Source organism: Plectropomus leopardus, chromosome 12 (genome assembly GCF_026936395.1).
Source record: "Plectropomus leopardus strain MGB_pleo_1.0 chromosome 12, ASM2693639v1, whole genome shotgun sequence".
Lineage (NCBI taxonomy): Eukaryota > Metazoa > Chordata > Actinopteri > Perciformes > Serranidae > Plectropomus > Plectropomus leopardus.
In genome coordinates, this window is record NC_142187.1 from 24569607 (window position 1) to 24596209 (window position 26603).

General features: G+C 37.0%; 2 protein-coding genes across 4 annotated transcripts in view; one reads left to right on the forward strand and one right to left on the reverse strand.

The window, feature by feature from the left end:
• Positions 1–2615: 2615 nt before the first annotated feature.
• On the reverse strand, positions 2616–26151 carry ccdc178 (coiled-coil domain containing 178). Of its 3 annotated transcripts, none has more exons than XM_088085595.1 (20): positions 25974–26150; positions 25551–25701; positions 20960–21096; positions 20793–20851; positions 20636–20700; positions 19986–20189; positions 19665–19885; positions 18228–18370; positions 17258–17411; positions 17046–17141; positions 16261–16397; positions 15970–16153; positions 15778–15840; positions 15280–15408; positions 13746–13859; positions 13388–13533; positions 12939–13098; positions 9661–9810; positions 5608–5742; positions 2616–3277 (listed from the first exon to the last, which is right to left on the reverse strand). In XM_088085595.1, exons 2-20 carry the CDS (start codon positions 25606–25608, stop codon positions 3158–3160), a joined length of 2475 nt encoding a protein of 824 aa, XP_087941721.1. In that variant the 5' UTR covers positions 25609–25701; positions 25974–26150; the 3' UTR covers positions 2616–3157. The 3 variants fall into 3 exon arrangements, with proteins under 3 accessions (XP_087941721.1, XP_087941722.1, XP_087941723.1); XM_088085596.1 differs by lacking the exon at positions 25974–26150 and adding an exon at positions 25840–25929; XM_088085597.1 differs by lacking the exon at positions 2616–3277 and adding an exon at positions 3889–4567 and having other exon boundaries at positions 25974–26151.
• dtna (dystrobrevin, alpha) overlaps positions 25576–26603 on the forward strand; it is a 33522-nt gene continuing 32494 nt past the window's right edge. The window contains exon 1 of the mRNA XM_088085598.1: positions 25576–25716. The gene's annotated coding sequence lies outside the window, so the exon portion shown is untranslated. The remainder of the gene's footprint in view (positions 25717–26603) is intronic.

Sequence of the window (26603 nt, forward strand, 5' to 3'; positions counted from 1 at the left end):
GAAGTTCATTAGAAAGTGCTGACCACCTCTCTGCTTTGGTCACACACCATTATGTAGTGTTACTTCATTTGTTCATAATACATATTAACATGAAAACAACATTACTAATATGTCACATAAATAGCATACTCTGTGCTGGGTATTTTAGGTGTGTTTTTGTTGCAATAGAAACAGTCTTATGATAAAATGAAATAAATGCAGTCAATTTTTTGGTTCAAGAATCAACTGACCAATATGTCCTTTTAAAGAGTTGTCATGTAATCATAAGAAGCCCTCTTATTTTAGCCTGCAAGGATATTAACAGGTTTTTTTTTAATTATAGAGGAGCACATTCTCCTAACATCCATTAAAGGAATGCCATGCTAATTTTAAATCCTCGCAGCAGGCATTGGCATCAACAGAAGAAAAGTGGATGAGTTTCTCTTTAACAGCTGTAATTTGTGTTTTCCAATCACCATGCTGATTTCTGCTCATTATACTCCGGTTTCACACCGGTAAGTGAGCAAAGTTTGGATTGATTGACTCTAATTAACTAAAAAATGTTCCAAGCCATGGATTTATTATCATGCTAGCTAGCCACAAATGTCAGAGACTTTCACAAATTATTATCCTGTTAAGATAAATATCTTTGAAATCAAACGAGTGTGGCAACACAAGGAACATGTATTGTTATACTGATGAATTTGTTTGGCATGTTTTCCGCAGAGTTCCACATTAAAGACTCACCTGGGCAAACACACTGTTCCAGTGTATTGTTAAGCTGTGCAGTATGACTGAATGACAGATGCTGTAGTTACCTAAACTTTAAAGGAACACACTCCCTAATAACCTACTGTGCTGTATAAACACTGGAGGGAATGAATAGACAATGCTTTCAATCAAAATTAAATATTCTTCATAATACAAGATATTAACAGCTATGATATGAAGCAGTGCAGAGCTGCCTGGTCTACTCTATGTTAACATAAGACCCATTCCCTCTTGTGTGCTCCAAAACTTGGCAGTATCTCCCTCATTGATATTTTAGACACAGTAGCACCTCTCTCCACTCACATTCTTTCCTTGGCTCCATCAGCTCCATGGCTCAACTCTCCACTTGCTCATGGACAAAGACAGGATGCTTTGAGTGGACACCTCCATTTTTTCCCTGATTTTGAAAAGATCTCAAAACAGAATGTTGGTTAGCTCAAGAAGGCAGAACGTTGCTCTGATTCACTCCGGTTCACGTCAACGATCAGAAGTGATCACTGGAGTGAATCCAGACGAAACAGGCCCATCGTCTGCATGGTGGCGCCCGGCTGAAATTGAGAATCATGCTGCCTGTAAAATCAGATTGCAAAATCTGCCTTTATACAAAAAAAATCTTCTAAACCAGCTTTGATGTATCAGACTACAACAACAGAGAGAAGCTTGTGCTGCATATTTTATCCTCATCATACTGAAACAGGCATCTAACATAGAGGAAAATACATCTTAGCTGTCAAGTGGCCCCATCAGTATTTCCCCAGTCCACCCTCTTTAGAGAAGCAGCATTTAGGTGTGTGCACTTCGAGGCACGCCTGCAGATAAATGTGATGACATCTAGTTGTGGCTCACTTTCATTTATTTAGGGGATTGATTAGATGCAAAGAGAGTAGATAAATGTGTTGGGGAAGCACTTTCATTTGAGATATTGCCATATAGTCAGTAAGGAATATGAGACGGACTGAACATTTTTCTCCTCAAGGTGCTTTTGGAGATCTAGTGGCACCATGCGAGCAGTCGATATGAAGCACTGCATTAATGCCATTATGCAGGTTGTTCTGTATGTGTAATATTATATAGTATGTTTAAGTTCAAAGCTACAGAAGAAAACTTTCTTAAAACTTATTTTTTTGCAGATAAAAGAGACCAGGTATATAAAAGTGTGAATACTTATTGTTATTTCTAATATTCCAGTTGACCGAATACTGATAATCCTTAATTTGAGATGTTAAGACACTAGACTGGACTGCGTTGCAGTTAATTATGTCTTTTTAAGGTTGTTGTGTTCACACTGCCCCCTTCTGTCCCCACAAGAAGGAGAAGCATCCAGTGTATCAACAAAACAACAGCATCTCTATCAACCAGACACAGACAGAGGGAGAGGGCAACACATATTTCTAAGGCTATAAGCATCGGCCTAGAGAAAATCAGCAGTATGTGCACTCTGCAAAGAATTATATGACCATTATTATTAACTTATTTCTATATTCTGAAGTAAATCAAAAATATGTAATAAGTCTAATTATATTTTGACTATAGACTAAGTATTGTTTATGAAGAAACATTTTACTTAACTTTTTAAAGTCTATGTGGAAAAGGCATTAGTGTTGTGTACCATTAGTATGACATTGTTGAAACATGATGAAACAAAAATCTATTTTCTACAAGTACTAAATGTGATTCAGTTAAGATACCAAATTGAAAACAGTGTTTCCCTCGGGTTCTTTAGAAAGCCAGTGGATAGTGCGCACACAACATCCTTTTGTGCACACTATTTACCCCTGGATTGCTTCAGGCTAATGTCTCAATAATTTTCACTCCTTTCTCAGGTCCTTCCCACAAAGGACTTAACTAATGATCCATGGACAAAATGAAGCATTTAAATTTATTCATTAATCATTCATCTCCAGCTCATTGAAAATGCTAAACTTCCACAAAATTAAGATTGAATATTGAAAAGTGATTGAGGGAGACAGCTCTCAGAGAGTGAGGAGAGCGGAGGAGTGTGGGGAGCGGCAACAAAAACAGGGTCTTTTCAAGAGACAGTGGTCTCTACATGGGCATGGTCAAGGTGGCCAAGGTGTACTAAGTGCTAGTTAAGGTCACGGGGTTTCACTAGTTGTAATTAGATCTTGGAATCTGGAGAAGCGTAGAATTTCTGTCAACACTGCCTGTAATTATTCTCTTTTCCAATTAATGGTGACATAGATTAATTATCTGATGAGGCAAAGCCAATTGCAATCATTCACCCAGCTAAAATTAGATCAGTCCTGACAGCAGCATGAAAGTCACCTGTTTCATTGTTATGGATTTGCTGCAAGTAAAGAGGGGGGAATAGTGAAGCGTGCTAGGGTAAGTAAGTTGTCTGGTACAGGTGAATGTCCAATTACTCTGCTATTTGAACTGAAGGCATCTACTCATTCGATCCTAGACCAGCTTGTTTGTTGACCCCGACATCATCCGTGGCAGAAGAGTCATCTGTGAGGGACTGCAGGAACGCAGAGATGAGCCGAATTTCTGTTGACAACCCCTCCTGTTTGAACAAGACAATAAATGAAAACAAGCTAATTATGAAAATGTTTTTGAAGAAAGGCAATAATACAACCTCCCTGCTCTATGTGCATCCCACACACAGCTGATGGCGAGTCTCCATTTGTGGAAGTAAAGTTACCATCTTGTTCTTATTTTTGAGAGGGAGGAGAACAAGAGGCTCCTGGTGAACCATGTCCAGGTTCAGTGCTCTTCTGTTTTAAAAACCTCAGCATCCAGTTTTTCTATTAAACTGCCTGGCACTGTCAACCAGCTTGGGAATCTGAACCGGCCTAGCCATGCAGAAATTCTCTGACTAACAATTATATCAGAAACAGGATCTTGGATTACAGTCCCCTGGGACTGGGGCAGTGGGCGTCTGCTCCAATCATTACTGGCCATTCAACAAGGCTCTGCACTGCTCTCCGCTGTTAGCCATTGTCAATTATGCCATCCCTAGTGTAAACTCGCAGAACACAAAGCTGAACTGCCAGTTCTGGCAGGAGTGTAACAGGATGACAGCCCGCCGCCCCCCCACTCCCACTACCACCACCCCCGCCCACTCCCACCCGCCCACCCTAGGGTTCCCCAACCTTCCTCCCCTCAAGCTACTTTTGAGCAAACTGCCATTTGGCTTCTGATTCAAGCACGCCTTTGCCGTGAAAGCTCTAACCTGACCTCTCTTACGTTCTGCTTGTGGGGTTAAGTGGACATGATGGATTAGTATGGGCCTCGTCGGAATTCAGCTGGGTTTGACTCCAGTCACAACTGGTATCAGTTCAATTGATTTCTTCATTTCTTTCTCACAAAGTGGCAACAGTATTGATAATCTATTCGTCATGTAATTGTGAATCTGTGTTTAGCAATGACCAACTGCAATATCATGTGCACTATCTGCATACAGGCAGTGCATTTCTGTGTGCATCATAAAATCACATTGAGGTCTTAACATTTATGTAATCATGCAGATTGTGTGTTTACACCTGCTCATAAACTCATAGAGGATTTTTTCTCTATTCCTCATAAAGGTTGTACTTTCTGGAGGGTAGACGCTGAGCTGGACTGTTCATGAGGAGCCTGTTTAAAGTGAGTGTTGCCTGCTCTGATGGACCCTGTGCTGAGCTGTGACGGGTGACGGTGTGGTGCGCTTGAATACACCAGCTCTTTTGTCCTTCACACTCTGCAGCTCTCTGATAGCTCCTCCCCCTGTGCCCCACTCCTCCCTGCCTTGAGCTGTGATCTGCTGGGGCCTTTTGAGGCTGGGCCACTGAGACATGGCTGCTCCCTGTAATGTCTGGACCAGACCCATCAAAAAAACATGTCAGCCGTCAGAGGAGGAGGAACAGAGAAGGAAACCACTTAATAGTATTTTCACTAGGTACTTCCCTGGAAAACCTCTAATCAAATCTGAGCATGTTTTTCCTCCAGTGTATCTGATAAAGTTAAATTTGAAACAGAAAATTTAACCAACAAAAACAAGATATTTAGCACAAAAACCAAATATTGCAACTGACAAGCATTGCTAGTTGAGGAGTAGGGATGCCCTACTAAAGATGTAAAAAAGGTGGAAGTAGTTCATGGTATGGTTGCATGCCACCTGGCTCTGCGGTACTGCTGGACAGGACATTTCATAAAGATTCATCACTGTCCCTCTGTCCGCTTTGACCTCATCTCACATCACAGCACAGATTAGACACCGATTATCCTCTAATTGAAGATCCTTACTTCTCAACCTTGCAGACTATGCCGCTGCTCTTCTGCAAGACAGACAGAAGGTTATTCTGCTCACAAAGAAGAAGCTGCAACATGAATACATTCCATGTTGTGCAATGAACTCACTCTGAATTAGTCCAAAAAATGCCTTCTGCTAAACAGGAAACAGGCTCAAATGTTAATGTGACCAAACAAAAAATGTTGTGTATATAGAGTTATCTAGAATGGCAGAGCTAGCCTCAGACATGGGGTCATAGGCATAGGCACTCTAGCAGACACATCATCCATCACATGAGTCTGTGATCTGATGAGTGAATGTATAGACTGTAATGTAACAGTGGCGTCTTTAACTTCACCATGGCAGTAAGGCACACAGCCTTGGTGGATGTTTGCCTGGCTGCCCTTGCTTGGCAAAGAAGACACAAGGCAACTGACTAGCCGGATGAGGCTCAAACAATGCCATGCATAACATGGAGTTACTGTAGTATGCAAAAGAATACGCTTCCATCCGGTAGAATACCTAGACCAGGATAAAAGTTGAATAAAGGGATTTACCATTTAAATGAATGGTGACAGTTTGTGCAGTTTTCCAGCCTGTTTTACATGTATATGTACAAATACCTGAGCTGTTTTTATTTTCTGGTCGGTCTCTTGAGAAAGAGCCTGGCACCGGTCCAGTTCAGCCTGGCTGTAGAGGCTGCGTTGTTCAAAGTATTTCACCAAATCTTTGTGCATCCTCTTCTGCAACAAAGAGAGCTAGGGGGAGAGAAGGCAGAGAAAAGGAATTGGTAAGGCAGGAGAGGAAATTAATGGCAGTGTTCAAGAAGAATGATGGAGGGGAATAGAGAAAGCAGTCAATAGCCCATTCTGCAGTACACGGGCCTGACAGGAATTTCACAGTCTCTTGGTTTCTCTGCCCACTCGTGTGCACTCATCAGAATCCAGTCACATCTGGCTGCCAGGATGGGGGGTTAATTTTCTCTAAATGCTTCAGCAGTTTTGTTCTAGCCGAGGCAAACTCTGTGACTGCAAAGCTGATGAGTAAAATATTTCTACTTCACCCAGTTTAACTTTATACCAATCCCCTCAAGACATATTTTACACATACACACAGAGTCATGAACCCCCCACTGAAACCAGAAATTATTCCTAGTCTCTTGGAAAGACATGCTGCTTGCTTTATTATTTGAACACAGTTTCAAGCAAAGAGGTTTAAATTCTGATAGATGCCATTGCTTTTCTTCCCCCTCCATCTCTCTACTCTTCCTACAAAGCTTATCATTGCTTGGCAATGTGTTCCCCAGTGCATTGAAAACTAAAGCGAATTAGCTCAGTCATCAGCTCCTGAAGGAAAGACAATAACAAGAATGCTCTTTATGGTGTACCCTGTTAAAACCCAAGAGCTGAAAGCCTCCGCATAAACAAAGCAATGCTTACACATACAGTAAAATCAAGAGGATTTTTATAAGAGGCACATACTGACAAGTGTTATCAGATGCAAATTCATGTGTTTTTTTTTATTTAGAAATGAGAATTCTGCATATTTAATTGTATATTCATACTTGTTGAGTATTGCTAAGGAAGTATCCTGTCTCATGTTTGAAAGAAAAACTACTATCTCTAATATTACATAAATCTGCTTATGTATGTCTTGAATGGGCAACTGATAATAGACATACTTCTTCTGCTACAAACGAACAAAGCCTTCACAGTCCACAAAATATGCGACACTTGCATGGCTGAATCAAACTTTTTAGTTAAGTTAAAATATCTGAAATGTAAGTATATTAAAACTGCAATCTGCAAAAAGTGTTTTAATTAATATGTTTTTAGATCCCATCTGTTATGATGTTGTATGGCAAAACACGCAAAGTAGCACATTTGTTGTGTTGTATTTGTCTGGGGTGACAATGGTAATAAATATAGAATAACAAGCAAACTATCATCAGTGGTGGACAAAGTGCTGAGATCCTTTCAAAAGTAAAAGTAGCAACAAAAAATCCATTAAAATCAAAAGTCTGGCATTGAAAAAGTCACTTAAAGAGACACACCCCAAAATCACGTAGTGCTATTTATCAGTCTAGATTGTTATGGTGTGAGTTGCCAAGTGTTGGAGATATTGGCTGTAGACATGTCTGCCTTCTCTCTAATATTATAGAACTAGATGGCATTCAGCATGTGTTGCTCAAAATGCCAAAAATACATTTGAAAATGCAAAAATAATGTCTTTTTCCAGAAATCATGACCTGATTACTCAAGATAATCCAAATACTTTGTTATGAGCAGTTTAATGTAGGAACTATTTTCTTTCTACCAAACACCACACAGAAGGAAGAAGGCATTCACTCATGGATTAGAGGCTTGTGCTTGTGACTGTGCAAGACGTAAACATTAATTGCTTCCTCTGTGGCTGAGCTGTAATGCTAGCTAGCTAGGTGAGCTAGCGGTAGATGCACGCTTACTTTGCACGGTTTTGCAACTGGTGGCAGTTCTGTAAAAAGAAAATCGTTCCTACATGAAACTGATCACAACAAGGTCTGTCGATTATCTTGAGTTATTGGTTCATGATTTCTGGAAAGAGACATTTGCCATTGAGTTTTTCAGATGATTTTTCTTTTTTATTGTGGCACTTAAAGCACAAGCCAAGTGCCATCTATTTTCATTATAGAAAAGGCAGACATCTCTACAACCGATATCTCTTACACCCGGTGTCTCACATCAAAACAATCTAGTATGATGAATAGCACTACAAATAAGAGTAAAAATATGTATTGTTCAGTTTGGAATGAACTGTCCCCTTATGTAAGTAGGCTATTATTAGCAAATACCATAAGTATTTAAAATTTAAGTAACGTTTTACTGTGGTGGAGCTAATTTTAATGTTTCTACAAACTAATGGGTAGTTCTATCTTGAACAATGCAAAAGTAAAACTACCTCAAATTTGAACTTAAATATGGTGAAACATGTACTTAGTTACATTCCACTAATGTTCAAGTTATGTGGCTGGTAACACTCTACCCAAAACAAAGTAACAAGCTTGAAACTAGATTTTACACTGACTTAGCTGCATTTTAACATGGAGAGTTAATAATTTCAGTTTTAAAGGTTGGACTATAACCTGCATTTTAACATGTAAATATTAACTATGGTTTGTGTTGCCATGGATGGAAAAGTTTATATCCCAACTATGAGCCCATTCCTAATCATTTATTACACATGTTACAGGTTTCCATGTCCTAGATATTTGTTTGTCTTTGGATGAAAAGGCAAGGTACAAGGAAATGTGTTTATGTCAGTAAAAATCTTACCTTACTTGATCCCAGTTTATATGTAAGGAGTTATGTTTTGTATAAGTAGCTGTCTTAAAAGCGCAGTAAAGGTTGTTTTGAACTTGTCACTTGAACTATATGTCAGGAATGCCTGCCATCAGGATTCTATTTCAATACAGATGTTTTTTTTATCGCGTCTCTCACTCGAATGTAATAAAAGAGATTATGGGCTCTGAAAAAACACAGGCATCTCACACACACGCACTAATGTTGTGATCTCTCAAATGATCCTGACCATATTAAATGCATTTACCCTGTTGCCCCCAGTTACTAACAGACCAATTAAGGGCAATCGCATTGTGTAACATATGTACTAACTGGGACATAAAATGCAAACATCATAAGGATAATTGTAAATTTGAAAGAGGAAAGAAGGGGGCATCAATGCCCCTGTATAAATCAGATTAAATGTGATCTACATTTTAGAAACATTGTTGATTATAAGCTTGTTATACAAAACTAAATTCAAGCATAAAACACTAGCCGAGAGGCTGCTGTTATAGAAGTGTAGAGTTGAAACAAACAAAAATGGTGAAGGCTGAATCCGGAGTAAAAGAAAATCAGGCTTTGATCATGAGCGTGGAAAATCCTGTCCACAGGATTTTATTTTTGCATGCATTTTTCACTTGATAACATTCATGCAGTTAGATGAGGAATTGCTCAAGTAAAGGTATTAGTCATTTTTGGAACAAATAATATGAATTTTTCATTGCAGGAGCAGTGTGGCTTCTTCCTAGTGTTATGCTTGTCATGTGTAATTCTATTCCAGTTAAATAGTGTCAAAAACTATAAAGATTAAACACTAAAAGGCTGCTGAGGTGTCTCCCTCAACTAGTCAAGACCTCTGCTGCTGTTTTAGCACTGAAGGCACATTCGTTGTCTGATCCTAACCTGTGTTTGCTGCTGATCCCTACCCAATGGTGTGTGTGAGCTGTGGTGAGCGGAGGCAAATTTGTAACACCCTGATAATAAAACGCTTCACCTCTGACCACCTTAAAAAAACTATAATCAAGAAAATGTAGACGGTATAGTATTTACATGTACCATCAACCTCTCTCTTTACTCCCTTTAGTGGGAAAACTACACAGCTATCATTATATTATGACACATCCATCATCCTCCTCCACTCAAGTTATCTCATCATTATTAGATTGCTGCAGTTACCTCCTCACTGGTCAGCAAACTAAAACCTTAAAATAACTGCCCATGCAAAGAGAAGCTCTTTGGTGCAAGGTAGAACAGCATAAACTAGAACACAAGACAACATAGCAAACATCCTACGTCATTAAACATATTAATAAGAGAGATGATAGCAAACATCACAAAAGGTTATATTAACTGTACCTGTGTGTAATAATGAAAAGATTTATGTGCATGGTTCTTCTCGCTCAGTGCAGATACTTCCTCTTGTTTGGCCTCCATGAGGATCTTCTTAAGACCTTCATACTCGTTTGCCATCTGTTGGTTCTCCTTTAGTGCAACTTTTAGTGCTTCCTACACACACATGAAAACAAAATGTTCGGTTAAAATTGTAAGGATAAATAATATGTTAAGGGTAGCTGTAAAATAACCACCAAAACACAAACAGATGCAGGGTCAGCTGCAGACCAATAATGTAACTTTTGGAATTTAATCTACACTACAGTGTGAGTGGTGATGCACTAATACAACTTCTTGTCTCGCAATCCTCATTCTGGTAAATTGTGAGTATCTTTTAATACAGTACCAATCCAATATCATTTTTTTGTCTTTTTACCCTCATCAAAATTTGTACATCTTACTGCACAAAAGCGACTGGAATCATTTTTATGTACAATATCATGAGGCCAGGGATCACTGTGGTGTTAAAAACTCAAACTAGAGTCCCTCTGTGACTAAATTAGCTGATAAGAAACTCCACATTTTATGATGACATTAACAAAGAAACCCCATATAACCTGGATCAGTCAACCCGTGGCCAATCCAATTAATAACTAATTTATTACTGTCCATACTACACAGATTGAACCTATAGGTATTTGTGCATTAGATTTGTAGCAAAGTACAACAATGCATTTATGCACTAGGAATGATGAATTTGTTGCACTGCATCCACTTTTCAGAATGTCTGATGTGAATTGTAACATTGGTATCAGGTTTTTGTTCTTCGGTTAAATGTTTTGGATTTTTGTATTTAAATTGAAATAGTTGATTTTCTGATAATTAAATGGAAAAACAAACAAACACACAAAAGTTTGTTTTTCCAACACTGCTTGTCGTGGAGGGGCTTCTAACTATGGTTGCCGACTTTTTTTCAAAAAAGAAAAAGAAAAAAAAAAAAAGCGACCGGCCTTATCCAGACACAGTGTTTGGTATTTCCGTTCTGGGCTACTGTAAAAACATGGCATGAAAAATGGTGGAGGAGGACCCGCTCCCTATGTAGATATAAACAGCTTGTTCTAACGTCACGAATACACAACTTATTGTTACTTATTTTTTAGGTGATTATACGCTGATGATATATTATTTATGTTCAGTTTCTTCCAATATCTCCCTCTAAATCCTAAACACTGAACCTTTTAATATGAATCTTACAATTAGAGCAATCATCATTCACACATGGATTTGTGTTTGTATATTGATCATTTTACCAATATGCTAGTGGTAAACCACAGTTACACTGGCAGAAGAATAACTGCTGAGGCAGCATAATGTACAGTGCAGATGTAAAATGCATAATCAATTATCACATAGATCAGTGTTTTCATGATGAGAGCGAAAAGATTTTATATGATGAAGGGGACGGGAGAGTTAATACACTGTACTCTACATACTTAATAGAAACTTACTTGCCCTACTGACCATTTAAAAGAAACTTTAGTGGTACTACTGACCTGCTATGGGTTGGTGTGTACAACACAATCCAAGCTTTCTCTATTTGTGCTGTTAATTAAGGGAATATAAATAGCAGGGATACAACAATGGACACTTCTCTGGGAAATCAAGCAAATAAATCACAGTGAGTATGTGTCTCTCTGCTTGTCCTCTTTTCATTTGAACAATGTTCCCCCAAGTACTGGATATGTGACTGGTGAATATCTCAACTCTACCTGCAGACATAATGAAGTGTGTCTCTGCAGTAAAACAGAACAGCACTAAAGTGATGAGTTTAACCCAGCAGAAAGAGGGGCTGTAAACATGACAAATGCCTGCTATTGATTTCAGGTTTAATTACTCCATGCAGCACTGACAAAGCCCATCTGATGCTGTTGTGAAGTGTAAATGGAACAAATTACACTTCATTGCCCATAAGAAACTGATAGCGTCGGCAGTTTGCATTGTTTACTTTGTGCTCGCCAAACGACAAGCCCTGATCAAATCAAAAAATAGGTGCATGTATGAAAGACTAAATACTTTCACACATTGATATGATGACCACAGATTTAGCAGAAATAACCTATTTCACCTGTATCTTTAAAATAACCATCTACAGATTGTATTTAATACAGACACATACTTATTCCCATCAGCCCTATTAGCTTCACTGACCTGTATTAGTTTTTATAGAAAAGAGGAATTGCGACCTACAGGAACTTAGAAGAGTATGGGTCAGCATTTTGAGAAGAAATCTCTTCTATAAGAAATATCTGAAAGAGTCTAACCATTCTGCTTCATGCACTGTGGTTTCTGAATGCACACTCTGCTTATTATGTTATGCTAATGCAGACATTATGTGTGCTTTATATTGGTCTCAATGATTAAAGTGACCAATTTCCCTCCAACTTCAGACTCTCTCTGATCTTTTTATTTGCTGAGGAGTATTGTTGTTATATCATCTTATTTCGTCAAGTGAAAGACTAAACCCTTTTTTGCATGGCTAACTTTTATCTGGCTAATGGGAGTTGTGTCTATGTGGAAGACTTCTAATTCTTAAATTGTCTCACGCCAACAACTTCTTTAAAGTTGCTGCACTTGGATGCATGGCGGCTTAAGCTCCATTGCCTTTTCTTGTTTTGAACTAATGCATTCTTGATCACCGTTTAATGAAACTATATACCACATGGCGATTTCACATTAGATAAGCCATGTGAAACCCCCATCAGCAAAGAGGCTCTGGCTGGGGCTGATAATCCTGCAGATGAAAACCTTACAATAAATAGGGGTTTCTCTTACAAAGAAGTGTTCAAATACATGCCATTTTGTGCACAGTGTTTTTACAGGAGCATAGTTCTGACATTAATAAAAAAAAGGGTGCAGATTATATGCGTATTTGATATTGTGAACTATATGCTTACATTGAAATTGCTATTGAAAATGTTGGCCTACAGGTAAGAAAACAGGCGCAGCATCTCACCACGACACGCATCATCAAATTCGTCCAGACAAAAAGACTATAACAACAGTGAGTTGTCATTTGTGGGAAAAGCACTTAAACAAGATTGACCATGGCTTGTAATTTTAATTGCACACAGCTCTTTTCTCTGCATCTTAAGGGAAGTATTGTGACAAGCAATGTGCTGACACTAATCCACAAACAAATAAACAATGAGATGTTTTTTTACAGCTTGTCTCCGATTTCACAGCGTTTGACACAAACAAAGTCATGTATTTACAGAAAGCAATACTGAACAACATTGTGTTACCTTGGTGTCTTCCATTTCCTTTTTTCTCGCTGTAACATGAGCAGTGTGTGTCTGCATGGATCGCTGTGTTCGTTGTCGGCAGTTATTAATATCAGACTGCAAGGTGCTCATTACGAGAGCAGCTGATTTGTTTTTGAATTCCACCACATCAAAAACACTTCTGAAAGGAGAAACCCAACACATAAAAAATCATTAGTTTTCTCAAATTAGTTTTGAACACCATAAATGTATGATTACTGCATCATCAGGGGAGCTTGCAGAAATGTAAATTTATTAAGAAATATTCAACATTAATATTATAACATATACTGTATAATCAAACAAATACTAGATATCAGAAAAGGTTGATTATTCAAAAAAGCTGATATTGTGAGTATTCTCCAACAAAAATATCCCATATTTATTTATAAACTATTACACTGAGTGTTTCCTGTGTGTAACTAACTTACTGTAGTGCTACAATGACTTCTGGCATGCTTTCAACTGTTTTTTCCATTTTATCTGAAGCATCTCGGTATTCTTCGCTCTTCTTCGTAAGGTCACTAATCCTGCCCAGGGTGCTGTCGTATCTTTTCACAGTGGCAGCGTGTAAATCCTGAAAACAAATAGTTGCATTAATGTTAAAACCTTATTTTCTTCAAAGTGCTTAGAGCAAGAGATTATTTTGTTCAACAGAAGAATGACATGATAAATAGCTGTGACTAGCTTTGTGTTCAATGAGCTTTACAGAGTAAACCTGACTTAGCAACTGTTCTTTGACTCAAGAGGAATTGCTTTATGCAACCCGTAACTTTCCTCGTTCCTTACCTGAGCAGCTTTCAGGTGCTCACATTTGAGTTTTTTCTCCTTCTCAAGGTTGACTAATGTGTTCCTGTGTTCACACTGAATCTTTTCCAAATTTTCTGTCAGTATCTTGATTTTCTATACAAAGAAAATATTCATCAGAAATACAGTTGATTTAAAGACATTGTTCCTTTTTTGATGTAAAATAATCTACAGAGTTTTAATAATCATTATTAAAGGGACAATTCACCCCAAAATCAAAAATATATATTTTCTTCATACCTGTAGTCCGCTTTATCAGTCTAGATTATTTTGGTGTTAGTTGCTGGAGATATCAGCTGTAGAGATGTCTGCCCTCTCTCCAATGTAATGGAACTAGATGTTACTAGCTAACTAGCTTGTGGTGCTCAAAGTGTTCAAAAAAGGAAAGGATGAATTTGAAAAATTAAACAGCAATGTCTCACTCCAGAATTCATGACCAGATTTTTAAAGATAATCCACAGATTATCTTTGTTGTGAGCAGGTACATGCAGGAACTATTTCTTTCTACCAAACTACACACACCAACTGTGTCACAGCGCAGAAGGAAGTGTTCACCTACTGCTAGCTCACCCAGTAGCTAACATTACAGCACAGCAGAAGAGAAGTCAGTAACGTTTACATCTCATGCTGTCACGAGCACAAGCCTCTCATCCATGAGAAGATCGGGGTTCCTACACATTTTCCATTTCAAAATCCCACTCTATTTGTCACTCAAATTTTCAGACTTCTCCATAGATTTTTCAAACCATATTCGACATCTAAGTACAAATAGATGCTATTATTAAAATAAAGGTTTCTAAAATCCAATCATTAACATGTATGTTGCAATATGCTATTAAATTGACAAATTATTGCTAGATGACGCAGCCATAAAGGTATGGTTTCCTTACACAGAAAAGATAGTCCGTTTACTTTTCTGATAGTACATCATTGCAAAACTCATAATTAAAAATAAAAACTTTCAGACATGCTTAATATTTGTGCTGCTGTATGCAATTTAAAGATATTGCTGCATTTCCTTTTAAACTAATTTAGTTACAGACATTCAGATTTGGTAACATAATTATTTTATAATTCTCTCTTTTCTTTTTCCATACTTATCCAGACTTAGAAAATCACTAAAATCCAATTTCATATTTTTCCATACAGCGCAGGAACCGTGATAGATGCATGCTTCTCTCTGTGATACGGTTGGTGTAGTTCTGTAGAAAGAAAATAGTTTCTACATTAAACTGCTCACAACATGGTCTGTGGATTATCTTGATTAACCGGGTAATGAATTCTAGAAAGAGACATTGCTTGAGTTTTTCAAATTAATTTTTTGGCGCTTTGAGAACCACAAGCCGAGTGCCATCTAGTTCCATTACATTCAAGGCAGACATCTCTACGGCAAATATCTTCAACACTCTACAACTCACACCAAACAATCTAAGTTTATCAATAGCACTTCAGGTTAGAGGAAAAAATACAAATTTCTGACTTTGGGGTTAACTGTCCCCTAAAGCTTTATCATCACCTCAATTTTTGTTGCCAGTTCGTTGGTTTCTTTGCATACATCTTCAAATTCTTTCTGAAGTTTTTGGTTAATTAGCTCTGAGCTCCTTTGCTGTTGATGCAATTCTTCGTTTTTATTTGCACACTGAGACTGATGCAAAAGAAAATAGGCAGAATGTCATTATTCTAAAGTCTTAAAACATGTACAGGGGGTAAAAACAGTAACAGGAAATGTAACAGGAGTGGGAATGTACAAAATTATGCAATTGAATACAGCAGGGCATTTAAAACTATCTTTATGAAACGTATAATGTTCCATTTTTATTGAGACTGTGCTTTGTGAAGCTTCACCTCTTCATACCTTTTTTCATAGCTCTATGCTTATACAGATTGTTCCACTAAAACTGATAAAGTTTGCAAAAATGCAGTGTTATAATTTGTAGATTTCAGCTTGAATCTACTTTGTTTATCAAAATTTTGTGATTACATTTTTCCTTTCTGAAGCGCCTCATTAATTTACCTTCATTCGTTCCAGGGCAGCCGTCTGACCTGTCAGATCTTTCTTCAAGTTTTCAATCTCTTTCTGTAGTACACAGAGAGAGCCCTGAATAACACTGGAGAAAGCATTTAGTAGCTCACATTTCCCCTAAAAACTGCGACCTGGGTCGCAGTTTTTAGTACACATAGAGCATGCACATATGTTGTCACTGACCCTGGTCCTCTGTTCTTCCATGAAGGTGAGCTGCTCCTGCTCCTCCAGTTTAGTCTGGGTGACACTGTGCTGGGCAACAACTTGGGTCACTTCCTCCTCGGCCTTTTCCCACTGCTCGTCATTGTCAATGATTTTCTGGAGCATCTGCTTTTTCTCCTCAAGCATCTGCTTCACTGCCTTCTTACTAACAACCACACAGGAAAGTAATGATAAACACACATAAGTGGCCTATCATGTAATACCAAATAGGGGATGTTGTATATTTGCCGTAGTTTTTCATTGACACTGTACCTCTCGGAAATTTTTATTTTGTAGTCATCAACATTCTGTTCATATTCCATGTTCTCTTTACGAAGAGCTGCAAAAGCACTACGCTTTGAATTGAACTGCTCTTCTAGGCAGGAAACCTCTGCTTCCCCATGAAGTCTCTGTGGATAACATAACATACAGTGTGCTGCTGAGTGGATGCTCTTATTTAAAACACCTTACAGTAGCATGAATTCAAACATTATTAGCATGCACAGCTCCAGTGAGAGTTTAGTTGTAGTCTGGTAGTTATATACCAGGCTCTACTAAATGAATTATCAAGACACATAAGGGACTGTACTTTATTTATCAGAGTAGGGTTTGGCTGGAGTGCAACTTGCACCCTCCCTAGAGCTAAAAATATTTTTCCTTGGGCCACCCTGAGAAACTAGAGGAAAATGCATGATCCTCCCTCCATCACAAATAACCATATTTCAGTTTTTTGCCATGATAAATGATGTAATTTTGGAAATATTTAAGGAAAACATGCCTTTCAAGCCCATTATGGGTTTGAGGGTTCTTAGGATTTTTAAAATAAATACAAAACATGACCATTTAAAGTTGAACGTCCCTCCCCTATTTCAAATCAAGATTAATAATTCCCTCTCCAGTGCTTAAAAAAATATTTAAAGTGCCTCTCTCATTTTGCACCAGCCCCCTCCACTATTATAAACAAGAATAGTCTCTAGGTAGACAAAGAAGCATAAAAATCATAAAGAAATGTCCAGATTTTTTTGACATGATTTAAACACTATCCTGATAATACTTACCGTTTTCTCAATTTGTTGCTGCAGTGCAATTAGTTTCTCTTTTATTTTCTGATTGTTTTGCATTTCTTCCTCAACTTGAAATTTCAATTGCAAAATCTGTTATAAAAGAGGGGAGAAAACATGACTTTGACTATTTAGCAAACTGCTGAAAGCTATCTCTCTTTTTTTTTTTTCTTTACTTTAGACATTATAATATAGACAATGTCTGTTACACAGTCTTTTTCAGTTTTCTCGAGCTCCATCAGTTCAGGGATACGTTGTGTTATGGCTGCACACTGCTCGTCTGTAAGTGCAACCGTCTTTTCAGCATCCTTTATTTCAGCACACAGACCTTTCTCAAGCATCTTCAGCTGGTTTAAATCTTCCCTGGAGAGAAAAACAGTTTTGTCTTTTGTTATTAAGTTCGTGGATTAAAGGCAGTTTTCGAAATCCAATGTTCACTTAGTGTTTGGAATTACAGAGTAAATCAAAACACAATGCTGTCATTGAAGCAACTCATGATACTCAATATGTTTTAAGAAAATCATATACAAAATGGAAACATACCCTAAAATAAGCAAAGTTATTCTTTACAAAGCAGATCTCAAACGTATATGGATTTTCTTTACAGCATCAATTAATCATTAAGTGATTTTTGATAAAGTTGACATGCAACATGACCTGGCCTCAGCTTTGAAGCAAAGCAAAGCAGCAAAGAACAGATCTAAAAGTAAAAGTTTAAAATCACAGACACTTGCATTCAAATCATTTCCAAAGTTTGTTTGTAGTCTTGTTATATGGTGACATTGATTACACTGCATCTTGTTATCTGGTAATGCAGCATCAAGCACAAGTATTGTTGCTATGGTTACATGCAGTTTAATATACCTTGCACAATGATTTTAAGCAGTGGTTAAATCACTGACCATATCTTTGTTTGAGGTGTCCTGTTATATGATTTTAATAGACATAAGAAAGCCAAACAGACTGTTTTTTCCACAGATATGCCATAATCCTAAATTTACAAATGCTTAAATAGATAGAAAATATGAAATGCTGAATGACTATGATCTTATTTAGCACAAACTATGCAAAAGAGATATACACTTGACGTCCGTTTTAGTTTTGTGTAAAAAAAAATTAAGGCAACTACTACTTTGATTGTGAACCTGTTTGTTTTCACCAGTTAGAATAGATACTCACAATCTGTTAGCCAGCTGATTCTTCATCCCAGACAGCTCATGATCTTGTAAAATCTTTTCTTTTTTGGCATCCAGCTCCATCCTTTTTAACTCTGTCTGAGCCAGTTTAAGATCACTTTGTGTTTTTGAACAGATCTCATCAGCCTAAAAAACGAAGGGAGAGATTTATGGGTTTCCTCGAATATTATTTGGGAACAATTTCATTAAAAAATCATAGCCTCTTAAAACTAAATATTCAGAATCCTATGCCTATAGTGAGCGACTGTCAAAAGCCAACAGTGAGCTTATGCACTTAAAGGGCTTTTACATTTTTTCTAGTTTTGGAAAATCTTAGAAAATCCAGAGAGCTCAAGCCTAACTATTAATGCTGGGCTAGACCTGGTTTTAAATATTAACACTAAAATATCAGAGCTCAGAGTTACTATCTACAGAACAATCGCATCCAATGACTTGTTGAGGTGTAATTAAAAAACACGTCATATGTTTGAATTGAACCAGCCTGGTGTTTCATTTTGCAAACACAATGATGCAATTGTTTAGAGTTAAAGCTGACCTATCTGTATGTTACCCATCACCCTGTTGGTACACTTTCATGGGATATCTGCGTGTCGGCATTAAGGGATACTTAGCCAATTTTCGACCAACTTTGTATCATAACAGTACGGGTTGTGTGTGTTAATCAGCTGTGGTAAACTTTTCCTAAGTTTTACCAGTGCCCAGATCTCTCTACTCATCTCTCAGCTCAAATCCAACAGATGATGCATTTCATATTACTAGCAGATTTTTGCTGGCTCTAAAGAAACCAAAAAAAAAAAAAAAGCCCCCGTCCTTTTCCTCTATTTTCTCTGGTCACAAAGCATTAATTTCAAAAGTATTTGTGTCTTTCTTCAGCATAGGCAGCCTAGTTTTACAAAAAAGGACCATCCATTCCAGCAGTGAAATACTTCTTTGAGCTCACATCTGTGCTGTGAGCAAAATTTGGTCATTACATGTTGGTGCATCCTGACATGAACTACAGAAATAACAAGGTTAATAACAAGTAGAAAAGCTAAATGAAAAGTCGGGGAATTATCAAAGTTATTAGGATCCATCCTCTGGGGACCAAGAATGCCTGTACCAAATTTCATGGCAATCCAGGCAATTGTTAAAATGGAATGATTTTATTCAACCAAAATGTTGAATGGACACTGGACCAGCAGACCAACAAACATAGCAATCCCCAGTGTGATTCCTCTTGTGGTTTGAAAATAGTTAGAAAAGAGTGAGAGGGTGAGTGAGATAGAGCGAGTTTGCGAGGGAGAAACTAATCTGAAAATGTATTTATTTTTGTTGCTTTCTCTATGGTTATTATAAGGTGGAAAAAATGCACCAGAGCACCGTTTAGCATTAATCTGTATGGAACTAGCACTGAAGACAGAGTTATCAAATTAGAGGTTACCTCAGCTTGTGCAGTGTTGATTTGATTTATGATGTCTCTCTGGATCTCCAAATTTTCTTTCACTTTGGGAATTTGTTTTCTGGCAAAGTTGATGTCTTCGCGTACGCTCTGATTCAACACCTCAGTTTGTGACAGTTTCTCCTGGGCTTGGTCAAGTTTCTCTCTTTCTTGTTTTAGCTGCCACCTCAGTTCAGTGATGTCTCTGATGCAAGCCTCATGCTCTAGAAAAAAAGCAACAGTCACAATTTTTGTTAGCTGTTTTGAAGAACAACAGCATCACAATGTTTTTATGAGATGATAACACACCTCTCAGTTACTGACCTTTCTGGACGACAAAAGAGTGCTCTTGTTGCTTCCACAAAGAAATACTGTCAACTTTGTTCTCCAAAAATCTTCTTCTTCTCCTCTCTTTGTGGAGAGCTTCCTCTGCATACTGACGATCAGCCTCCAGCCGCTCAATCAGATACACAACCTCTCCAAGGACATCATTTATTTTCTTCTCTAGTGGCGATAAAGGACAACTTTCTAGAGGATGAAAAAACTTTACAAGATTGGTACACTGTATTGTACTGTATTGTCACTTTCATTTCAATAAACAAAAGCATAAACAAGTGACCAATTTTTTGTTTTAAGTTACGTTTAAATAATCTGACCAACTACAAAGTGCAGATAAACTCGATCCATGGTATTTTATTAGCAAAACTGGATACTGGATGGTATCTAATTAATCATTACGTAGACAACAGATGTGAACCAGTAACTGGGACTGCCAAGAATTATTGTCACACTGACGAGCAACTACTGCAAAGACTACAAGATCAAAACATTGAGTGTACACTACATACTTATGTGCTGCTCTTTTATCTGCATGTGATTTGGAGAAAATGTTTACTTTTTTACTGCATAACAAATATTAACATCAAATATTTTAGCAATGACTTAACATTACTTAAAAAAGGAAAGGGGTTGACCTCTTGCACTAATTGCGATGCCTTCGACGAACACTGAATCCCAATCTGATTCTCTTGACTGAAATCTGTCAAAAAGGAGTTAAACTGATGTCATGTTTTTATGTCCAACTGAATAGGTCAAAAAGAAATAACAAATTAAATCAACAAAGGACCTCACCTTAAAGTTTTGCTGTATTGGTGCTTGTCTTGATTGATCTTTTTCTGATATTTTCCAGACTAGTACAAGACAAAAGAAAATAAAATGCTTTTAAAATGATTTTCACTTCACTATCTGATATTTGTCTTATAATCTCTCAGGTCTGATCACATCTGACATTAGCTTACCTGATGAGACCAATTTTCCACTGTCATCTTCAGCTCTTGGATATGGCAAATAGCATTGTTGACACATGGTGAGGGACTGTTGAGCAAAGCACAAGTGCGACGTCTACCAGAGCAGACAGCTTGAAGATCTGCTTGATCTTGAGAAACACAACATATTGAAATCTGTTAATCCAGCTTTACTTTAGCATTAACAAACAATAGCTTTAGGTAAGCAAGGGAAAGGCAACTCTAACTACAGGTTTCTTTTACATAATGGCACAAAATATTATATAAATAACACAGTGATGAACCAGCCCTCATAGAAAAAAAAATCACAAAACGACAGACTTTTGTTGGAACAAACACTTACCCTACTTCAGTAACTTTATTTTGAAAAGTAATTACGAAAAAGTATTTGGCTGTGAAAGATGTTCTGCGATTCTTTACTTTCTCTTTGATTCTGGTTGCATAAACCCAGCAATATACTGGAGGCATCAGTGAGAGAGCAGAGTCAACTAATTTGAACATCTCAAGACAAACCCAAGGGCACAATTCTAAGTGGTGAAAGGACGCCATCTGGCTGACAGAATCGGTAAAAAGCAGCACTAATGCAGATGACAATACTAGTAGATACTAATAGATGACAATCCATTCAGATTGATGTATCATTACGCGCTGATCTCGTACAGGGATTTCTCACAGAAGTTCTGTAAAATCGAATTTGTGATAAACACAAGTGAGTAAGAAACCACAGAGAAAGAGACATAATTCAAACATTGTTTCCAAGCTTACATATAGCCCAATTTTAGACCAAAATCTGAAATAATCTTTAAATATATGCATTAAAAAACTGCAAATAATGAACAAAATACTGCAGACCCATGCATTTACATTATGACTATTTATCATAATTTACATTATGATTCTGTTCACTCTTTCATCTATGCTAAGACTAGATGTCTAAACTTTCACTTATCAACCTTGAATAATCAAAATCTAAACTAGACTTCTAAAGACAAATAGATATTTATTGAATGTCTTTTCATGTAAAATTGCTCAGTGGGAAACAACCACAAGTATTTATAAACTAATTAGAAAACCATGTATTTAAAATAAGTGTAAAGTTACCATATAATATAACTCGCATTAGTTTTGTATGACTGACAAAATTGTACAGAGATGAACATTATATTACAAATTCTTATGAAATCAACAAAGGGTGTAAGACACCAGACTAAACAGAGCACGAAGGTAATTCTTTTTCACTGCAAGGCCCACGAGAGTGGAAGAGATATATTCTTAGCATGCAATATATTTTTAATAAATTTCATTTCATTTATTCAGTTTTCGCAAATTACATTGTTAACGTTTTGTTCTTTTAGTGCAGATAATTGTCTTTACCCAAAAAACAAATATAAACCAACTGTTAATGAGACCACTGCCCACTCTTTGATAATTTCTCACTTGACTTCTCCATGGCTGCCCTCTCCATCTTCTCTGTCCAACCTGTAGAATATGATGTTGTCACGGTTCGCATTTCAGGTCAAGAAAAAACAGCTTTTTTGAGTTCCAGCTGAAAACCAACTTAACTGGTTCCAAACCAATTTATTTTTGGACAAAATGCTCTGAACAGTTCAAAATAAGGTGCAGGAACCACAATGCAGCTGGTTCCATGTTGGTGGAAAAGGGTTTGAAAGGAGGACCAAGCGTATGCACACCAAATCTTCAATTCTCTGTCTTCAGTTGTGTGACATGCACCACTGGGTGACAGTATACCTGTCTTGCCAGCAGTGCCATTACGGTGACATCTGGTGTTGCCTGACACTCTAACTCAAATACTACATGTTTGGGGTTGTTGAAAGGCCCCTTCATTAAAGTTAGACAAGTAAATGACCATCTAGCGGAGATACAACAAAAACTGTTAAGGACCTGTAGACAAACTAGTACTCTATTCAGTAAGAAATAGAGCACAAACTTGAAAATAGCAGTAATCCTGCCATCATGGTTTGAGAATGAGGACAATGAGTTGAGTGAGTGAGTGAGCTGACTCAGACCAATACAGGAACAGTGGAGGAAAAACTGTGGGGAGACCCGAAATGAAGGCCATCTGTTGCTGAGCAGCTCAGATGAATAATACACAGTGAAAGAACCAAGTGGGGTAGGAAGGTGGTGAGGCAATATGTCACCAGCGGGCTGAATAAGCTCTAAATCATACTGGCAGAGTGTATTATAGCCACAGAGCAGGCTCATGTGAGTCTGAAGGCCAATCACCTTGTTACACCTGTCATTTGACTAATGATATTAGATATTTAAATGCAATTATCATAAAAATGTATTCACCTTAATATAATTTCTGAAGTGCAGTCCAGTTAGTCGAGTCTACAGGCTGGACTTAGTGTTTGTGGGCACCTTTCTTATTACCGTACTTGAAGACAGTGTGGTCTCCCTATTTGTAGACAATCCAAGAACTACTAACTAGATTTGGTTGTGCGTGTTAACCTAGCTAACCTTGACTGACCTTAATAACTAATGGACTGTGACCACTGACCACACTTGTTACTTTCTAGCATACATTTTTTTTTTGCAGTTATTTTGTCCATAATGTTGTATCTCCATCAGATTTTACTTCTGTTCGGACCTTATAAAAAGTTAGTCAAGCGAACTTTTAGTCACAGAAAAGGTCAGTGCATAAAGTTAAAGCTAAATTATTTCATAAATTAGTTAAATTAATCATGAAACAGTCCTATGGGACTGTACGTTATTTAGCATTCATGAGAGGGGAGGGGGCAGTGTATTAAGGGCAAGGCATTTCGAATCATTTTTTCAGCACATGTTTTTTATTTTGGCTTAGGGAAGGGGGGGTGCAACTTTAAAAAGACGGTATTTTTCATTAATTTTTCTGCCAAAATCACCAAAATTACACCATTTATCACAGCCAAAAACTGTAAAAACAGAAAATGTAGTTGGACATTTATTTTTCCTGTGAATGTAGTCTGATGCTTTTTGGATTGATATGCATGACTGGCTTTCCCGAAAGGTTTTTAAACTTGAAAACTCTTCTTAAAAGTACATTGTTTTTGGGCTTGTCATGGACAAAAGCAAAGATGACTTTCTGGTTAATAACATTTTAATACTTGGAAAACTTTATTTACGTAAATCCAAGTCTATGAAGTTGAAACCTAGGATAAGTGTGTTTCATAATGATCTTCTTTCCTATCCAAAGGCCCTAAATGCATGAGACACAAAAAACAATGAAACTGTTAAGCAAAATAGATTAATATGATTTACAACAAAAGCCCTAGCCCCTAATCTTTTTAAATTATTCTTTATACAGATATATTTTCATACAGCTGATACTCTAACTCCTTGTCTGTTTGTATTTATGTTTTCCTTTTTTTTTTCTTTGTCTTTGTTGTATGCACTTGATCCTATCAATCTAATCCAAGATGACAAAGCTATTTTGTTCATATTCTAATTTTGTTCAATTAAGGAAAAATAAAAGGAAAAAAATATATATAGTTGGACTTTCACATTTTTGACAGTCCTTTAACACACAATAATAATAACTATAATTATGAAAAAAAATAGATAAATAGTAGTTATATAGCCCCTTTAAAAACACAGTTTACAAAGTGCTTTGATGATCAAAGCAAAGCCAAGGCAGTAAACTCCAGAGTTTATAAAACAATTGAAGTTAGTCAATAATACAGAACATAGGCCATTATATCCGATGAACTCTTCCTTCAGTAACCAAATCTGAGCTTACAATAGTGATAGTTCATCAAAATCAGTTTATTCTACATGTCTTATTAAAAACTGTGGCTTTTTTTCAACCCATCTTCAACTTTTTACTATCAAACATCAAACTTTTTAAAACCTAACAACTAATTGATGGTGGCGGGAGAGACACAAATTATCTCCCAAATCCCTCAGGGTAAGGTAACTCAAGGTAAAATATTTGTAGCTATTCTTTTGGACAAGTTTGTTTTACGAGTCAGACCTAGACAAAAGAAGCCATACACATAGTGATGTAGTTGCACTACTGCTACTACAATTTAAAGCCATTTGAATGTTTCTTGATAAAGGTGTGGACAGTTGAAAGACTAGGAATATATATACATACATACATACACACATACATACATATGTATGTATGTATGTATGTATGTATATATATATATATACATACATACATACATACATATGTATATGTGTATATATATATACACACACACACACACACACACACACATATACATATACATATACACACACACATATATATATACACATACATATATTTTTCTTTAGGACTAATTTCCTTAAAGAAAATATGTAAATTGTATGAATTTTTTAAAGATATATTTTTCAAACCCATTTGCAGGTTTGAAGGGAAAGTTAAAAAATAAAAAAAAAACATTATATATTTATATATATTATATATATATATATATTTTTTTTTTTTTAAATTTAGTTGCATGTCCCTCCCGTAAGTCAAATCGTCACTCCCCATTTCTTAAAATAATATCTGAAGTGCCCCCTCGTTTTACACCAACCCCTCTCCTCTCATAAATAACCAACAGTCCCTAAATCGACTTGTTCAGCGCCTCACCTTGCTTACTAGTTCGTCCTTCCGTTGATGGGAATCTCAGCGGTTCAACGTCCGACATTACTGCAACTTGTCCGACAAGAGTAGAAAATGCTGCCAGTTTTATCTCCACCGTCGTGTGGAAACGCAGGGACCTCTGACGTTCAACGTTTACCTGAAAAGTTGGGAGGTGAGTTAAATTAAGCCGTTAATTAGCTTCTTCTTTTACACACTACACGATATAACTTTAATATTTTTCCGTTAATCTTTCGGACAAAGTTAGCTAACGTTAGCTTAAAGTTGCAACCGTCACCTTCACTCGTCTCGCGCTCTTAGCTAACGTTAAGTTGACGGTTAATTAACTAAGCTAATGACAAATTAATGAGCACGGGGGGGTTGTTGTCATGGCAGAAAGTGAAAGCGAAAAATGGCAGGCTATCAACTTACTTGTATTAATATATTTTTGACTGCTAGCCATCCGTTAGCAGTCTTGAAGTTGTTTTTTTTCGCCGCGGCCGACCTGTAAAAACAGCTGCCGTGAAGTTTTTTCTTTTTTCAAATGAATCCTCTGAAGTTGCCGTCAATCTTCTGTGGAGGTTGCGTAGCAACAAGGGGCTGCGCTTGGAGAGGGTGAGCTGCGTTCAAGAGCGGCAATAAAGGTTTGTGCTTTTGTTTAGCAGCACTGAGGAGTGTTTCCTACTCGTTTCGTGTGAAGTTAGGCACATTTGAGTGGGATATAATCATAGAGATGGTAGAGTAAATGAATGAGAAAGTATTTCAATTCTATTTAGATTATGAAGGCAATGATAGTATGGGCTCCTGTCAATAATATAGAACTGTAAACATATACCAGGCCAAAATTAAAATGACAAAATAAAATAAAACTTTATTTATCCTCAGGGAATTGCTTTGCAGCACTTGTAATACAAAGTTAGAGGTGTGCAGATACACAGTATACAATAAGGACTAACATCACAAAGTAGAAGAGTAATGTATAGCAAATATAAAATACTATATATAGCAAAAATTAAAGTAAATATAAACTAGATAATAGTAAGGTGCAAATATAGCCTAAGA